Source organism: Pagrus major, chromosome 9 (genome assembly GCF_040436345.1).
Source record: "Pagrus major chromosome 9, Pma_NU_1.0".
Classification (NCBI taxonomy): domain Eukaryota; kingdom Metazoa; phylum Chordata; class Actinopteri; order Spariformes; family Sparidae; genus Pagrus; species Pagrus major.
In genome coordinates this window covers 15,812,351-15,829,331 of record NC_133223.1, presented here as the reverse complement: position 1 = coordinate 15,829,331, position 16,981 = coordinate 15,812,351, and the positions used below count along the sequence as shown (strand labels likewise).

At 42.7% G+C, this 16,981-nt stretch overlaps 1 protein-coding gene across 1 annotated transcript in view; it reads left to right on the top strand.

Annotated features, from left to right (window-relative positions):
- The window catches only part of LOC141002555 (anosmin-1), a 49,071-nt gene extending 32,519 nt beyond the window's left edge, over window positions 1-16,552 (top strand). The window contains exons 7-14 of the mRNA XM_073473908.1: window positions 2,449-2,654; window positions 5,033-5,177; window positions 6,560-6,706; window positions 9,645-9,733; window positions 10,868-11,039; window positions 11,967-12,187; window positions 12,878-13,019; window positions 15,054-16,552. Coding sequence (XP_073330009.1) covers window positions 2,449-2,654; window positions 5,033-5,177; window positions 6,560-6,706; window positions 9,645-9,733; window positions 10,868-11,039; window positions 11,967-12,187; window positions 12,878-13,019; window positions 15,054-15,112 — 1,181 coding nt within the window. The 3' untranslated portion in view covers window positions 15,113-16,552. The remainder of the gene's footprint in view (window positions 1-2,448; window positions 2,655-5,032; window positions 5,178-6,559; window positions 6,707-9,644; window positions 9,734-10,867; window positions 11,040-11,966; window positions 12,188-12,877; window positions 13,020-15,053) is intronic.
- The last annotated feature ends 429 nt before the right edge of the window (window positions 16,553-16,981 follow it).

Genomic DNA, 16,981 nt, shown 5'->3' with positions numbered 1-16,981 from the left:
AAAAAACTTTTGATGTGTTTATTTATTCAGGTATTAGACCTTTAAATTCTCCTGTTTACCTGAATTGTCAATCAGTTTTTCCCACACATTTACCCAGTGAGCTAAGTGGAAAGAGTAATTCATGCCGGTGCCAAGCAAAATGCGAGTAATGAGGAGCGACTGGGTGTGCAGAACATTTGCAACCAGATCTTCATTTATGCCTTCAAAGGAGGGGTTTCCCCCTCTTTACAGTCATATAAAATGTAATATGTCTGAATTAGTCAGGATATTGCAGGTTTCAAATGAATGCAAGTGTTGTCTTGCTTCCAGAGGAGGCTGACGTAACTGAGGAGCGCTTCAGATCTTTGCCACAGATTAGCGAACAAGCTCTGATGGCATTCTGTGCTGCTACTCTCCAAGTTCAATGTTGAATGACACTAAATTGCAGTGTTGTGCTGCAGATGGCATTTGTTAAAGCGACGGCCAATTGTTGAGCGGTTCCCAGGGATTACAGGTTTGTAAATATAATGTTGTGTCTAGATTGGATCTGATGTGGAATCAGATTCAATCTAGACAGTGTGTTTGTTTGACATGTAGAGGCAGAGCCATGTGGCCACCTTATGTCAGCCTTATGCAGCCCCAGGCTTGGGGAGTAATGGGATACATGTAATGGGATTACATAACCAGGATACAAAAAGAGGATACTTTATTCCAGTGAAGTTACAGAAAAAAGATGTAATTATATTACAGGTATACAAGTCTGTAAGCATGCACGTGTGCACATTCTTACAGAATACACATAATTCTTTATTAAGATTAAATATCAGTCATTTTAATGATTTTTATTTTCTCTAATCTTTATTCCATATGTTTGCTATTGAGGGAATCAAGTTACATTACTTTAAAGGTGCATTATGTAGTTTTTTTCTTCATTGATTGATTTTTTTTTTTAGGCCTAGACAAACAAACTCTCTTTGTTTTCATGACTGAATAAACTGAGTCAACAAGCTGATCTTAAAGGACAACACAATTTCATACTGTTTTACTTTGTTTATATGTGGCGGACCCTGCCACCTTCCTAGCTTCAAACAGTGTTCTGGGGACCTTATTTTCCTCTGAGAACAGCTTGTTTATTCACTTATGGAAAAATAGTTTGTATTATTACCTCATTTATATTGTAAATATTAAATTGTGAGAGTGAATTTCTTCTCTGAAACTACATAGTGCCCCCTTTAATATTGTGATACTTGGATTATGTTACTGATAACATTTTTAGTAACTGCATTTTTATAGTGAACCTGTGTAGCCCTGAGTTCAGTGTGATAACATGCAGATGAGTGTCTCTATTGTGTGGACCACTTTCCAATTTTTTATCTGTCATCTATCATCCTCTAATGCACAAGCTTCAGAAAAACTTGTATTATTTATTCATTAATATGAAGTTGTTTAGGAGTGGAACTCTGGCAGATGTTGCAAGCGGATTACATGTTCTGCCAAACACTAAAAACCGGTGCCAAATCCAAAAAGTATTAGTGTGTTTGGTGTGTGTGTGTGTGTGTGTGTGTGTTGACCCATCCTGTCAAGCCTCCGTCATACATTCACTCCCCTGAGCGTTCTGGACGGCTGTCAAGGCAGCGCCAGACACCAGGTGGGAAAAGGATTCTGCTGTGGGGATGGAAACCGATCTCCAATCAGGACAATCAGTGCCAGAACGTTGATAGATTGATGGGAGCTGTCATGGATTTGATGAGCTCCTGGCCGCTCTGTCATGCCATTGTTATTTACATAGCGCGGCTGTATCATCTGATTGCAATTTCGCACTACTACTACTTTGTTGGGGCAATTTGTAAGGACTGACTGCTTATTTATGTTGAGCAGCCACCATCAGCTGGTATGGAGAACCGATGAGTCCACTTGTGTTTTCGGGCCGGATTAAATGTGTTTCAGGTGGAGACGAGGCTGTGGCGTGAGTCATTTTCTCATTAAAGGGCTATTCCCTCTGGTGTGGTGTCTGGCATGTGGCCCTGCCTCTCCTCCTGACATCAGCAGGCTGGGTCACAGCACATACGGATACTTTCAGAACCAGCTTTTACACTGGACACACACACACATTAGGTAGAGTACAGGAATGTCGAGTGTGGAGCCAAAGTGAGCAGCATGTGTTTGTTAACCTCCGACCTGCGCTCTAGGTCTTGTCATAGACGTGACATGACACCTGTCATAACATCTCATGGCAGATTGTCAGTGCAGGACTAATTACTTTACACAGTGTCACACCGGTCCCCCTCCTCAACCGCCATGCTTACCCTCAAGTGGTGAAAGGTGTCTCGGCCTGTAAAACATTCAACCTGAAATTATACCGCCTTGGTTCAAGATTTGTCACATACAAGAACCAGAGGCCCTCTTTGTCTTCCTCTAAATGTCTGCAGATGTACTAAGCGTTGTTTCATGTTGCTGCTATGTCTTCAGATCCTTCCGCCCCTCCCAGCCCGACCAGCTTGCGCGTCGCCAACGTGACCGTGGGCGAAGAAGGCCTTGTGACAGCCCGTCTCAACTGGACCCTGCCAGAGGAGCCCGACATCCCCATACATCACTACAAAGTGTTCTGGAGCTGGACCGTGCCCACGAAGTCCATGGTGCCATCCAAGAAGAAAAGGAGAAAGACCACCAACGGGGTAATCTTCTTCCCGGCCTGTCTCAGTGACGCCTTCTTTCTCCTTCTCCTCTTTTTCCTCTCGCTAAGTCTTGTCCAGGATTATCTCAGCATCTTCCCCTGTGGCTTCGACACGTCACTGAAATATCCATGTGGTGGAAAAAAAGGATAAACACGGAATAGATGTTGCATTTATTTATATACACTTGCGAGGCTATCAATCACACACAGAGTGGTACAATGTGTTCTTCACTGTTATAATTCCTTATACTGATGAAAGAACCTTTAAACGCACAGTTAAGCTTTGAAAGAAAACACATTAAGCGTGATAAATAGCCCGTCTTGTTTCTTAAATATCTCAATTTGTATCGCTCACATTTTTCTGGGTATTTCGGAGCTTTCATTTTCTCCCACTCAGCATTCGATTGTGTGATTCAGCTACGTCTGAAGTGGTACATTTATTTGTCTAATTTTTAACATAGCTCACAGTCGCCTCAGAGTCAAGTGGTTATGTAACGACACTCACAGTTCCTGTCCCGTCATTATCTTTTACATTAATGCACAGCGTGTCTGGAGATTTTTGCAAAACAGGGCAAAGAGACATTATCCAACAACGACACAAATATCATGTTGAAAGAAGACATTTTAATCAGAAGAGAAAGATCTTCATTGACTGATTTTTTTTCTGCCTAAACAAAGTAAATAAACAAACTCTCTTCTTTTTCATGACTGAATAAACTGAATAAACAAACTGATCTTAAAGGACAAACACAATTTCATACTGTTTAACTTTGTTTATATGTGGCGGACCCTGCCACCTTTCTAGCTTCAAACAGTGTTCTGAGGACCTTATTTTCCTCTGAGAACAGCTTGTTTATTCAGTTATGGAAAAAAATAAATATTTCTGAGTTTCTATTAGTACCTCATTAATATTGAAGATATTACAATTCTGATTTTGAATTTCTTCTCCAACACTACATAGTGCCCCTTTTTTAAAAGTGCAGTATGTTAGAATTGGCCACCTGTTGAATTCATTCTCCAAACATAACCGCTAACTGCTGCTAACTGTTGCTGCCATTAGCTAGTAAGCTCAGTTAACCGTGCAGCTAGTGGCCGTATTAGCTGACTCTGCCTGGACTGGGATGGTACATGTGATGGTACATGTCTCGGACTATCATCTCTTGAGGTACAAAATGGCTAGGGGCTAGCTGGTTTGCATGCTAACTTCAAAAGTTAGCACTCCAACATGATAATTTTAGTTTTTGAACATTTTAAGCTAAAATTCTTACAACATCCAAGAAACATTCTCCAGTAATGACACAAATATCATGTTTAAAGAAAAATACCAGTGATTCTGACTGTTAATTCCTTGGAAGAGTTTACTCTGCATGCTGGAACAATCTCAACTATGTGGCCCAACCAGACCGAAAAGTTTTTATGACCTTTTGTCTGGGATGTCACACAGACAAAGAACCCACTTGCGATCACAAAGAAAGATAAATATAATTTGGTTATGAAAGCTTAAACAAACAGGCAAGCTGCAGGCTAACAAAGTTTGACTTCTTGGCTTGGGGAGCTCAGAAAGCCACAGACTAATATTTTGATTGTATTACAAATATGTTTTTACTTAGAAAATTACACAATTATGCATGCAAGCATTGACTGGACTGTCACAGAGTGAAGCGATGAGGCCATAGGCACATAGAAATTGAATTGACCTTAGAGCAGGATCATTGACTGTCCTAAAATCACACACTTCTGACATGAATAACTGAATAAATTTTGCATTAAACAGTTTTGTGAGCTATTTTCAAAAGCTATGTCCGTGTGACCGGATATAGCTGTGGTTCAGTCTCAGTGAAGAGCTTTTTAATTAGAGACCCGAGCATAAAGACAGATAGTCTAGACGGTCCACACACACCTCTATAGAGTCTTCTCCTGAATTAGTTGATGAAATGAATAGCAGATGTAGCACACAGGAGATAGAGGTGGGAGACACCAGACACCTATTGACACATGTACTACTGGTTTCCACTTTGGCACCTCGGGGCTTTGAAAGCAGCCTGCTGGTAGAGGAATGTCAAAACACGCACAGTCAATAACAAGAACTCATCAAGCTCACGCTGCTGGTGGAATGTTGCAAGTCAAACACAGCGAGGAAGCCCTGGGAGGCTCTGATAACACGGCTCCCTCACAAGGCCCTGAAGGCTATCTCCTCGCCACGATACCTTCCTCAGCTCCGCATGTGTTCTTAATAAGCAGGGCTTTCCCACAGGCCCCGGTTGGCCCGGACTGAGCCGAGCTGGAACTACGGCTGGGACAATGACAGGGCTTTGAAAGGGGCCTCTAGTGACTGTGTGGTAACACAGAAATGCCAACAAGTGTTTTGTGTTGTCGCAGGCGCAGAGCTGGGTGGATCTGGAGGGGCTTCAACAGAACAGCAGCTACACTGTGGAGCTGCAGGCTGTCACGTACTGGGGACAGGTGCGACTGAAGAGCGCCAAGGCTTCCCTCCACTTCAGCACCAACCAGAATAACGAGTCAGGTAAAAACTGGTGCTCATTTTCTGTTGGTCATTCAGCTGTCAGACTTAGGGTTATATTTTGTATTCACTAGGGATGGCAGCGTCGGTTGGTTAGTCCAATATTTGACGCATCCATACGACTTTGGTGATCCTTTGACTTTTCTTCTACCACCGTGAGGTTGACATATATTGCTTTTGAGGGAAATGTCTCAACAGCTATTTGATGAATCGTTTCCCCAACATTAACCATGTGTCTGTAATTGTTACCATGATGACGCAAGTCACCTGACTATGACAACAAAGGTCACCTAACAAAAGTCACCTGACGACCTTTCCTGCATGGCCAAGCACACAGATATTAAGGGCACAAAGATCCCGGGAGAGTGTGTATTTTGGGATCACAGGGCCTTTAGAGCAATGGGCATTTGCTTTTCGGAATAATGGGCTGTCAGACAAATGGGCTTTAGGTCCGGTGATGCACTTTCCGATCTGTTATGGGTCCTCAATACTTGGTCCATTGAGGCAGCTGGCAGTCCGCCTTGCTAACACGCTAAACTAAAATGGTGAATGTGATAAGCCAGCTCAAAAACTAGCATGTAAGCTGTCATTGTGAGCATACTTGCATTTAGCTTAAACCACAGCTGGGCCTGAGTACAGTATAGTTCAGCTCAACTTTTTTAGTCGGACTCTAAGTCTGTGAGAAAAGAAAAGGCCTCACAGAGCTTGGACTGCAGACTCTTGTTCCACTACATATATGCCATTTGGTGAATACTTTTGGCCTAAATATCCTAGTATTGGTCAAGTGTCTACTCAGAAATTGATGCAGCACATGTGGCATCTTAATAGGCATGGTTAAGGCAATAAAGAGTCAGCTGAATTGCATTGTCATGCAGTACCTGAAATCAAACACAAACCTGGATGCATCTGCAGTTTTGTGATTGCTGAACCATGTGGAATTGGCTGAACCAGCCTCGCAGAATCCAATGTTCCCTTTGTTTGTTTGTATTTCTTGATAGTTAAATTTTCCTAAATTACTGAGAGTCCTCGGGCAAACAATCATCATGAGAACTGCAAAAAAGCAGGAATGGCCAAGGTACGCTGACAGCACATCTGCATTCATTTGGAGCTCCTGTGTGTTTAGGAAACACAGACAGAGCCTCAGTGCTGCCAGTGTGTACATTCTGAGCATGTGTGGCCCTACAGGGAACTGAACCTCTAACCTTGGCAGTGATGGTGCCGTGTGTGTGTACCCATCGAGTTATGCATAAAGAACGTGTTGTAGCTGCTGTGATCTTACAAAGACATAATTGTGTGTTTCTGTTACCAAGCTGGAGCGTATGCCACAAAACAGTCAGTGTTGTGTCTTAGCTACAGCGGCAAATATTTCTCCTTTCTCTTCCCAGTTAAATCAGTGCTCAAGCCGAAGAAGGAGGAGATATCCCCTGTTGGTCCGACCATGGCCAAACGCCCATCTGGCCCTCTCGAGGTGGGGACGCCCTTCTACCAGGATGGCCAGCTGCAGGTCCGCATCTACTGGAAGAACCGGGGAGGTATGCTCTCTACTGTTTTGATTTATTGCTTTGTTAGAATCCAATTAGCACCTCGTTATGCCTATCAATCACCATGACTCATGTGCACCACAGTAAAGTGATTCTGAGTCACTCAAACAATGGAAGATTCCTTTTGTAAACGTAGCATCGGATGGTATAAATGAAGTAAATGAAACAACGTGCCTCTGTGCTCGCCAAATTGGTGTAAACCTGCGCACACGGGCCGGTAGAGCGGAGCCACTGTTTAGTAAAGAACAATAAACACAGAGCTTAGCCGTGCGATGGGATTTATTGACAGCTGTATTTAATAGATCCTAGAGAGTCGAAGCGGCCCGTTTTGTTTTACAAGACCTGATGTCATAGGTAACAGGAACGGTCACGGGTTGAAGCACCGCAAGGGGTTAAAGCCTATAGGAATGCCTGTCCCAGCGGCGTCCATTCCCCCAACCCTTCTGTTAATACCAGAGTGGAAATATGGAAACCTTGAAAGCCATGCTCTCAGGGTAACCTGTCAAGTCCCATTCACTGGTCTATGTTATGTTACTAATATATGTCATCGCCTCAGCCAAACTCCACATCTTAGAGTCAAGAATGCAAACCCTGGCTGAAGGAGAGGCCTGGTGAGACACCAACTGCTGAATCAGAGTGAGAGAGAAGGGGAAGATGGAGTTGGCCCAGAGCTGTTAGCAAGGTTGGCCTGGACTCCGAGAGCTGAGTGATGCTGACGGGGATCAAGCATGGCTGGGGAATCGCAGAGTTAATCCTGGTCCAGCTTGTTTTTTCTCTCCTTCTTTCTCTTGTTTGCAGCGTGTGTGTGTGTGTCACTGCCACTCATTAGTCTGAGCCGTGACCCCCGGCTTTGACTCTCCACAACCTGCGTTCCACTACTGTAAACATACAGACGTGCAGATGGCCCGGAGAGTTGAGAGTCTCTGGACATCTGGTTTGTGTGACGGACAAAAGGGACAGGTTAACTGAACCGTGATTAAACTCTCACTCATTGTCTCTGTGATCCAGAGCAGCCCGGACCTCTGGGTTGTCTCCAGAGAGCCTTACTGTACTGCCAGCTCAGATAATATATCGTTGTCTGCCCAGCGCCCAGACAATAGACAGCAGTCCGGACGGCGGTGGCGGCACTTCTGAGGCTCGCTTCCAGCCATGATTTATAGAACACCGGCGAGGTTGTGTTCTCTACCTGATTTCCATGTCCCATTTCTTGTTTTACATACCACTTCCCCTCTCCGTCAGACCCCGCTCGGCATATCTTGTTTATTTTTTCCCGATTTCCCGCTTCCCTGTAATTCCTCTCTTCTGCTTCCAAGGACCTAAGGGGCTCCTAGTGCCAGATCTGTGTCTAAGCCTTCAAAGGACCCCTTTTATCTCCCCCACTACAACCCAGGCCCGCGCCGAGGGGCGAACATAGCATAACTCAATTATTAATCGGAGAAGTATCTCACATATGCAAGCGACACAGCTGAATGAATAATAAATCTAGTAACATAAGATGAGGGTGATGAGCGGATAAACACAGCTGATGAGCTCAGGAGGCGCTACTGTACAGTAATGAAGCGAGCGGTGCTGCGGCGGAGAGAGTCGCAGCGTCCCAGCATGACCGAAGCTGCCAAACAAGAATGAGAATGCAAAATCTTTGGGAATTTAGCCTTCAGCAAACAAAAAACTAACGCGAAGACAAAGAAGGAAGTGGTTTCAAGTTCCTTTTTTTTTTTCGAGTTATCGTGATCATCGATAATGGAAGTGGTGATATCGGATCTCAGATAGGGAGTGTTGCAGTTTGTGAGATAGACATCAGTTGGTCATTTCAGTCTGTCAGATTGTCTTTCGTACCTGATCATTGTTCAGCGTAACATAACATTTACTCAAGTACTGTCCGAAGGTACAACAATGATTCCAGTGATCAGAAATATGCTGGATATCAGATCTAATAATCAGTCAACCCCTGCTTTATAGTACATGCAAAGGGCCTACATGTAAATGTATGTGTAACTGATACTTTAATATATGTATTGTCAGCTTGACTGAAGTACAGTTAATATCAGATACTTTTTCTTCAAGTACTTTGCCTAAGAGTGACTTTCACTTTTACCAAAGTAACATTTAAGCACGATATCTTTACTTTTACTCAAGTATGACTTGTGGCTTCTTTTTACAACACTGTTGTTTAAGCTATAAAAAGTAAGAAAATACTGAACCCAGAATCGTCTTGTTTTATCAGTCAACAGTCCAAAGCATGATTTACGCCAATATCAAGAGAAAAGCAGCACATCATTGAATTTGAGAACCTGAGACCTGTAAACGTTTGACATTTTGGCTTCGTGAATGAACCAGATATAAAAAATGTTGTCACAAATAGAATAATATAACACTGACAACACTGTCTGAAAACAGCTAGACCTTTTTATGTATTTTGTTGAGTTGTGTACAGACATTCTCCCAAAAGTTTCCAACAATGTTCAAACCTCAGAGAAATCCATATTTTTATTCTAGGTAATGTTTTTTTTTTCATTTGGCTGTCTGTCAATGCCGTCAAATCCACTTTATCCCCTCTAGTTGAAACACCAGATGCGAGTTCATAAAGTGAGGAAGGAAGTCGACACACTAGCTTGCAAGCCACCCTGTTCTTTGATATTGTTTCTATTGCTCACTCGTGATCCCATGCTACTTCACAATAATAATAAAACTCTGTCTTATGTTATTGTTTTGATTGAAAGAGCCCTCGCGACAGAAATTGCGTACTTTGCATAAACTTTATGTTTAACACTTCAGAACATTTTGCCCCTAATACTGCCAGACTTTGATTTAAGTAAAAGTTTTCCTTGTAATTTTACATTTCATAAAAATGCAGAATCGTCTGATGATCTGAATGCTGAGTCGTGTCTTTGTTGTGCCACATCCTCTCATCTCATCCTCTTTGTTTCAGACCCCACTGTGAGTCGCTACCATGTCCAGTGGATGCCGGAGTACTGCAGCCACAACGAGACCCGAGGACCAGAGAAATCCGTCACGCAGGTTAGTCTCCAGCCACCGTTTCACACAACATCTGATCACAGTGCAGTGCCCAGAGCTATGGCTTGATCAGCAGCGCTGTGCCATAAGCAACGCACGTGCCTAACCTTTTGTCTGATGCTTAGAAAAGGACAGCTCTCGCTAAAGAAAACAACTCTAGTGTGTGAGCCGGAGCCCTGTTGCGTTGGATTTGCACCGGGCAAATCACTGGCTGTTGTTTTGAATATTATGAGTCAGTCGTGTGGTCAGGCATGTGGTGTGTTGGCCAATAAAACACATTTACTTAAACATTGTTTCCCGGAATAGAGGGATCATTCACCTCCAACGGCCCCGGACATGCTCCTGCTTGGGGCTTTCTTTTAGGGTGCAGAGGGGTCTGTGTAAGCGTTGGAGGAGTCTGGGGGTGGGGGGGTTAACTGTTGGGGCTCAGGCTGATACAAGATGGCAGAGGCCTGGCAGTCAACACATTCTTCGGGGACCAGCACGCTGGTTGCTAGGAAATATACATCCACATTTTCTATAGATCACTGGGAAGGCTTCCAGGATCGTGCTTTCATGTGAGCAGAGCGCCTCATTCACTTTTAATCAAAGCTGTTCCATATCAGAGAGAATATACACACACCATTTCTCAAGGGACTGCCTATTAATGTAGAACCTCCTTATTACAAAAGCAAGATCTAAATCCTCTAGTCAGCGCGATTTTTTTTTGTTTCGTCGATAATAGATGAGAAAGGCATTTTTCGTTGAGATCAATAGAAGATTAAAGTTTGAAATGAGTGTAAAGTCGAAGACTGCTGCACGGAATTCATTAACATGGATTTACAGGCCATTCCCCTTTCAGATTACACATGAATTCACTTTGCTCGCTGCTTGTTAATTAAGTTCTTCTCATGTTTTACCACATGTGGAAGCGATAAAAAATCATTCTTATTGTAGGCTGAATAGAAGAATAGCGGTCTAACCCCGACCATGTGACTGTTCAAAGTGGTCCTGTAATGTGGGGCATGTTCCTGCAGCCTTAGTGGGAATGCGATCTGCCCTGGCGCTGTGTATTTAATTATCTCTGAAGCTCCATGGGACCTGACCTGGGTGACATGTCAAAGTCATCATGGCTGAATAATGTGTTTCTTGGCTCAGGAGAACTACATCAACCTCCCGGGCCTGCTGTTCTCCTGCAAGTACAAAGTCACCGTTCACATGCTGAAGTCCAAGAGACGCTCCAAGGACGAGAGCACCACCTTCCTCACCCCATCCTGCGCTACCATCCGGAGCAAGACTCACAAACACATCCCCTGCCCGGGGGAGGGAGGTGAGTCTGCAGCTGTTTGACGCGTAAAGGGCGTTTTAAAAATCGATCTGTATTCGTGCAGACACTGCAGCATGATATAATCATGATGATCAGGATGAGTTTGACATTTAAGGAAATACATTTATTTGCTTTCTTGCCAAGGCTCAAATTACAAAATAGACACCTCTCTCATGTCTTTATGAAGGTTCAGCCAGAAGCTAGTTAGCTTAGCTTAGCACAAAGACTGGAAACGAGGGAAACAGATAGCCTGGCTCTGTCCAGAGGTAACAATCCACATACCAGCAGCTCAACAACGTGACATGTTATTCCTCTTTTATAATCTTGTCGTCACTGTGGGGTTTTCAGGCAACTACGGGCTTGATTTTGTTTCACTGGGACTTGGGTTGCAGCCCAGTCACTGTAAGTGATAATAATAATAATAATAATAATAATAATAATAATAATAATAATAATAATAATAATAATAATAATAATAATAACTATAATGGGACTGAGTAGAGCACACTCAGATACCAGCCATCTAATTACCTCTGGTTTTTTTCATCAAGACCCATGCATTTTTCCCTTAGAAATTAACCAAAATGTCGAAGTTAAAGAAAGAGGGAAAAATTCCATCCCTTCAGTCTGTGTCTGTGGATCCACGCCAAAAGTTAATTGGGTCTATTCTGGGCTGAGATCCATCCTCCATCCAAGTTTTGTGGAAATCCCGTCTTTAGTTTTTGTGTAATCCAGCTGACAAACCAGCCAACCAATTTATGCTAAGCTTACTAGCTACTAGCTACATAATAAGCAGACATACTGTACATGAGTGAGGTATCAAGCTTCTCGTCTAACTCTCAGCACTAAAACAAATATGCCTATTTCCCAAAATGTTGAACCATTCCATTAATATCAACACCCTAACTGAGATCATCGTTCTCCCAACAGCTCCAGGGCTTCCAAAGGTTTTGGCTAAGCCAGAGAACCTGACAGCCTCTTTCTCCATCAACGACGGAAACATCACCGGCAACTTCCTGTGGCGTGTGTCCAGGATGGCTCCCAATCAGCGAATCACAGGCTTCCAGGTCACCTGGGCTGAGATAACTACTGAAAGTCGGCAAAACAGCCTCCCCAACAGCATCATCTCCCAGTCGCAGATTCTGCCTCCAGTTAGTATATTTTCTTTAAAACTGGATTGATGTATTTCTATTATAGTCATACAATAAGGGCTGTTTTCAAATTCTGCAGATTGAATATGATTTCATGTACCACGGGGAGCCTGCTCTGTCATATATAGTCAGTTGGAAAGTATGTTCTGTCTCCAACGCTTCATATCTTTACATCTGTCAGAGGTGAGGGTGATGTAAGGATAACACTGTTGTGGCCTTTTTGCATGAATCTTGCGATAAGCGGCGTTGTGTAGACAGACAAAGGGGTAGATCTGAGGAAGCGTTGTGTCCTGCTGGAAGTTTTCCTCCTCTACCTTTTCATCTGCCTTTGCGTCTTCTTCTTTCATCCTCCGTGCAAGATCAGAAAAAGCCGCTCTTTGACATAATCTGCTCCATCAACAACACGTTCCGCCTATCTGCACCTCCCAGCCTCTGGAGCTCGTCTATAAATAAAACCACCCACCGCACACTTTATCAAGCTGGCGGCAAAAAAGAGAGACAGCAGGCCTTGTGAAAACAAAGTCTTTGTTTTTGTCTGTGTCTTGTGCAAAGACAGCTCCGACGGCTGATACTCCCGTGGTTTACAGCCCATTCAAATTCAGGTCCTGTCAAATTCAGAGGCACGTTCTGTTGTATTTCAACTGATTGCATGTCTTCTGCTGCTCTTCCCCCCCACCTCTCACTTGGCAGGATCATAACTTGCTTGTCGTGTCCAACCTGCGGCCGTCCACCTACTACAGGCTGGAGGTGCAGGTCATAACGACTGGAGGAGAAGGTCCTGCCACTGTCAAGACCTTCCAGACCCCCAACATATTACCGGTCATTCAACACCGTAAGTACCAAGTCAAATAACTCAAGGAATTTAGGAGTTGAGCCTTAATTGGCGCAGGATTTTAAAAAATGTTGGTATCTGTGGTGCTTCATTACTTTTTTAGCTGCGACTGTTCACACGGTGGCCATTTTCTTCTGATGCCACGTTCAGGGCGGGAAACTCAAGTGTTGTTATCAAAGTAATAATGTCGTACTGCTGTAATTCAGGTTACAAGTCATATGTAGGCAATCAGACTAATCTTGAAAATCCGGAGGCACATCGGGCCATATTTCAAAGTAAAACTACATAACTAATTGGCTAATAGTTAACCTTAGCATTCAGCCACTTCCTAGCTAACGTTACCGTTTGATAGTCTTACACAATACGAAAGGGAAAGGCGCAAATTAATACTAAAATATTAAGGCACTAGTTGGACAGGGCTAGGAAGTGGTGGGATCAGTTGCTGGTCAGTCAAGGGGCAGTGAAATGATAATAATTTGTTAGATTATCTATCTTTATAAGGGTTCAGCTTCCCACCCTCAGAGGAAAATGGCCGCTGTATGATTATGGGCTATTGTTTCATTTGGTGGCTGTTCCTGCTCAGTGCTTACGTCATACTGTAGGTCGTCCATTATTCTTGTCATCCTCAAAGCATTGGTGCCACATTTTAGTTAATGCGATTGCTTTCTGGCGAGAGATAGAAGATGGATACTACTCTTGCATCCGAGCAATAAATAGAAGCCAACAGCCAGTTTAGCACAAAGACTGGAAACAAGTGAAAAAGGCTAGCCTAGTAACAAAATCCACCCACCCACACCTCTGAAGCTAACGCATTAACACTTCACCTGGCAACTTCTCAGAGCCAAGAAATAATTCAGCACATAACCCTCTGCCAAACAGCAGATTTTTACACTTACTCTAAGTTTGAAACCAACAAGATATCACATGTTGATTAGTGTGCTGATAAGTTTAGTTCCTGAAATTCACAAAACTATTCCTTTTATTATGATCAATATATATTTTGAATATTACCACAAAGAATCAAGAGTTCCCCTCTGCTTCCACGGAGCGCTTTTGCCATCTTTCAGCTCACTGTTTTGGTCTCCTGGCTCACAACTTTACTGTTTTGATTCAACAGACGCAAAAGTCAGCTTTCTTTCAGCAAAAAATCCCCAGACACACAGTGTGAACAAACGGCTAGCTGGTGAAAATAGTAAGGTTGTCAAAAGTATCGCTACTTAAATACCGTCTCAATACCACATGTTTCAAACCATACAATATCTGCATTAGATTGTATCTGAAGTCCTGAAGCTATCACAAAAACTGATCTGCAATCAGATTTTCAACCCAAGGCTGCACAGATATTAACATTATACAAATGTGGTGTTTTTTTTCAGTGACTTTTTCAGTCCCAGCACTGTGTGCAGGCTGTAAATCAAGAAAAAGAAAAAAAGATTATCCTATTATGCATGTGGACTTCTTTTTTCTTTTGCCTTTCCTTTTTATGCTAGAATTGTATTAAAATTCTGGGATTGCGACAACCTTCGAACAGGGTCAGATATTTCCCTGAGGAGTTTGTGAAGCACATAACAAAGCTAAAAGAAGAGAAGTTATTGATCTGTCATTCATCAGGTAGCCAAAAACACGACTCTGAGTACATGCTGATGCTGCTCTGTGTCTGCTTTGTGTCTGCTGGTTGTGTAAATTGGATGTGCTTGTTAACAAGTCCACCATATCAGCTTTATAAGTGGATAATACGTCACTGCTGTTTACAGCTCGTTTCCACTGCCTATAAGTTGGCAAATAATCAGCAAGAAAAGATGCTGTGCCTCCGCCACATTAACTTAGTGTTAGGCAGCATATTTTCAAGGAAAAGACACAATTAACTGTGGGTGTTTAGCTCAGCAAAAAGAGAGGATGTAAAAAGTATTTATGACCTAGATAACAGGTGAAGCGCTGCTTTGTATCAGCAGCAAGTAGCAAAACAAGCACATTTATACTGCATGAAAAATAGTTAATTATTACTAAGATCTGACGGATCTCTTATTATTTCAGGACCCAGACTCCGGCAGCACCACTCTCACCACCAGAAGCCCTCAGTAGAGAGACACTGAGCTGCAAGAAGAGGTAAAAAACCCAACAGGGAGAATCACCAGTGGCTCTCTGCTCCAGTCTGTCAGGGAAGGAACGTGTGGAACCAAACAGAAACACAGCGCACCAGACCATGAACTGACCCCCCTCTGCTCGTGAAACATGGGTCCATCCTCTCCAGGCTCCACAACACATCAGCTATTCCTTCTCAAAACCTCTGTCTTGACTGATACGCGTCACTGGACGGGTTGGTCTGTACAGTGAAATTTATACCCGAAGGTCTCATATTCTGCGTTGGGTAGTGCACAGCTCCCCAACACGTCCCCAACTCATCAGGAAGTTATGAAATGTAAAAAGTTTAAAGGGGCACTATGTAGTTCTGGAGAAGAAAATCAAACTCAGAATTTTAGGTGAGATACTAATGCAAACTCAGAAATATTTATGTTCTCCATAACTGAATAAACAAGCTGTTCACAGAGGAAAATGAGGTCCCCAGAACACTGTTTGAAGCTAGAAAGGTGGCAGGGTCTGCCAAATATAAACAAAGTAAAACAGTATGAAATTGTGTTGTCCTTTAAGGCCAGTTTGTTTATTCGGTTTATTCAGTCATGAAAACAAAGAGAGTTTGTTTATTTAGTTGGTTCGGCATGAAGATCTTTCTCTTCCTCCCCAAAGCTACATAGTGCTTTAAGATGCTCGCAATCCAGCTGTCGTTGTCGTGGCAACATGATATAACAAATTTGATCAGATGATTAATGACAAGCGATTACGGTTTAAAGAAAAACTTTGGCGACTTGATTGAAGACGGTCGAACACGGACAGTAGTGAAATGCCAGAACTGTAAAACAACTGTTTATTGACGAGGAAAGAAAACGTAGAAATTCATCTATTTATTTTGTGTTACCCGTTAAAGAGGCGCTTAGGCACACAGTCAATACTGATGGATAATGTAACTAAAGTCATTGTTGTCTAACCCAGAATATTCCACATAGTAATGTTGCATGTAGTACATTTGATTTTTGACCTGTAAATGAATTACTTGCTTCAAATTGAAAGCCTGTAATGGTTTTGCATGACAACCGTTCGCATTCTGTTGGCATGAAATGATGTCTGTGTTACCTCTTTTTCAGTATGTTAGCAATATTTCATTAACAGATTAACAAAGAATTATATTGGGAGTAATATGTTATGTTTATTAATGAAATTATAACTTGTGTGGAAATGATGAATTGTACATGTTCTTGGCTGTAGAAATATTTGTCGTGGAGCAGTCAGTGAATGTCTATATTTATTTATGTGTGTATTACAAAGTTTGGTTTGGATGTGTGTGGATGTGTATGTTCTTGTGTGTTCTAGTCTCAAGTTTTTGAACCTGGCAAAAAATCTTGTAAAGACATTTTGTAAAAATGGAATTGTAAATACAGTCTTATGTTACATGTTATTTTTCCATGGTAGAAACTGTACAAAATGCTAAGTAATAAAATAATCCTTAACCAGTTCCCTTTTGCTGTTTGTTTTAAATGAAGCTGCTGCAAGCAGTAAATAGACATGCTTCTCCTCCCCGAGCTCCACTATTTGGCAGTTACTGTTGCTTATTTTGGCTGTAAAACCCGTCATGGCAGACTGTGTACAGCATATTCACTGATCGGCCCAGGAGCCTGAGACATGCGCTCTGCAAGTCCAAATAAACAGGTCATCCCGCTCAACAGGCCCAGTGAATTTACCATCGCAGAGGTCGGGCACCCCTCGACAGAGTGCTCTGCTTCTCAGAGCGCTTGTGTGTTTAAAAAGCATTAAATCCCTCCTCCGCTCGGCAGCCTTTCACCCTCGTAAAATGAAAAGTGGATATGTTTACAAGAAAATAAAGCTGAGAGTGACACTGTGAGAGCCTG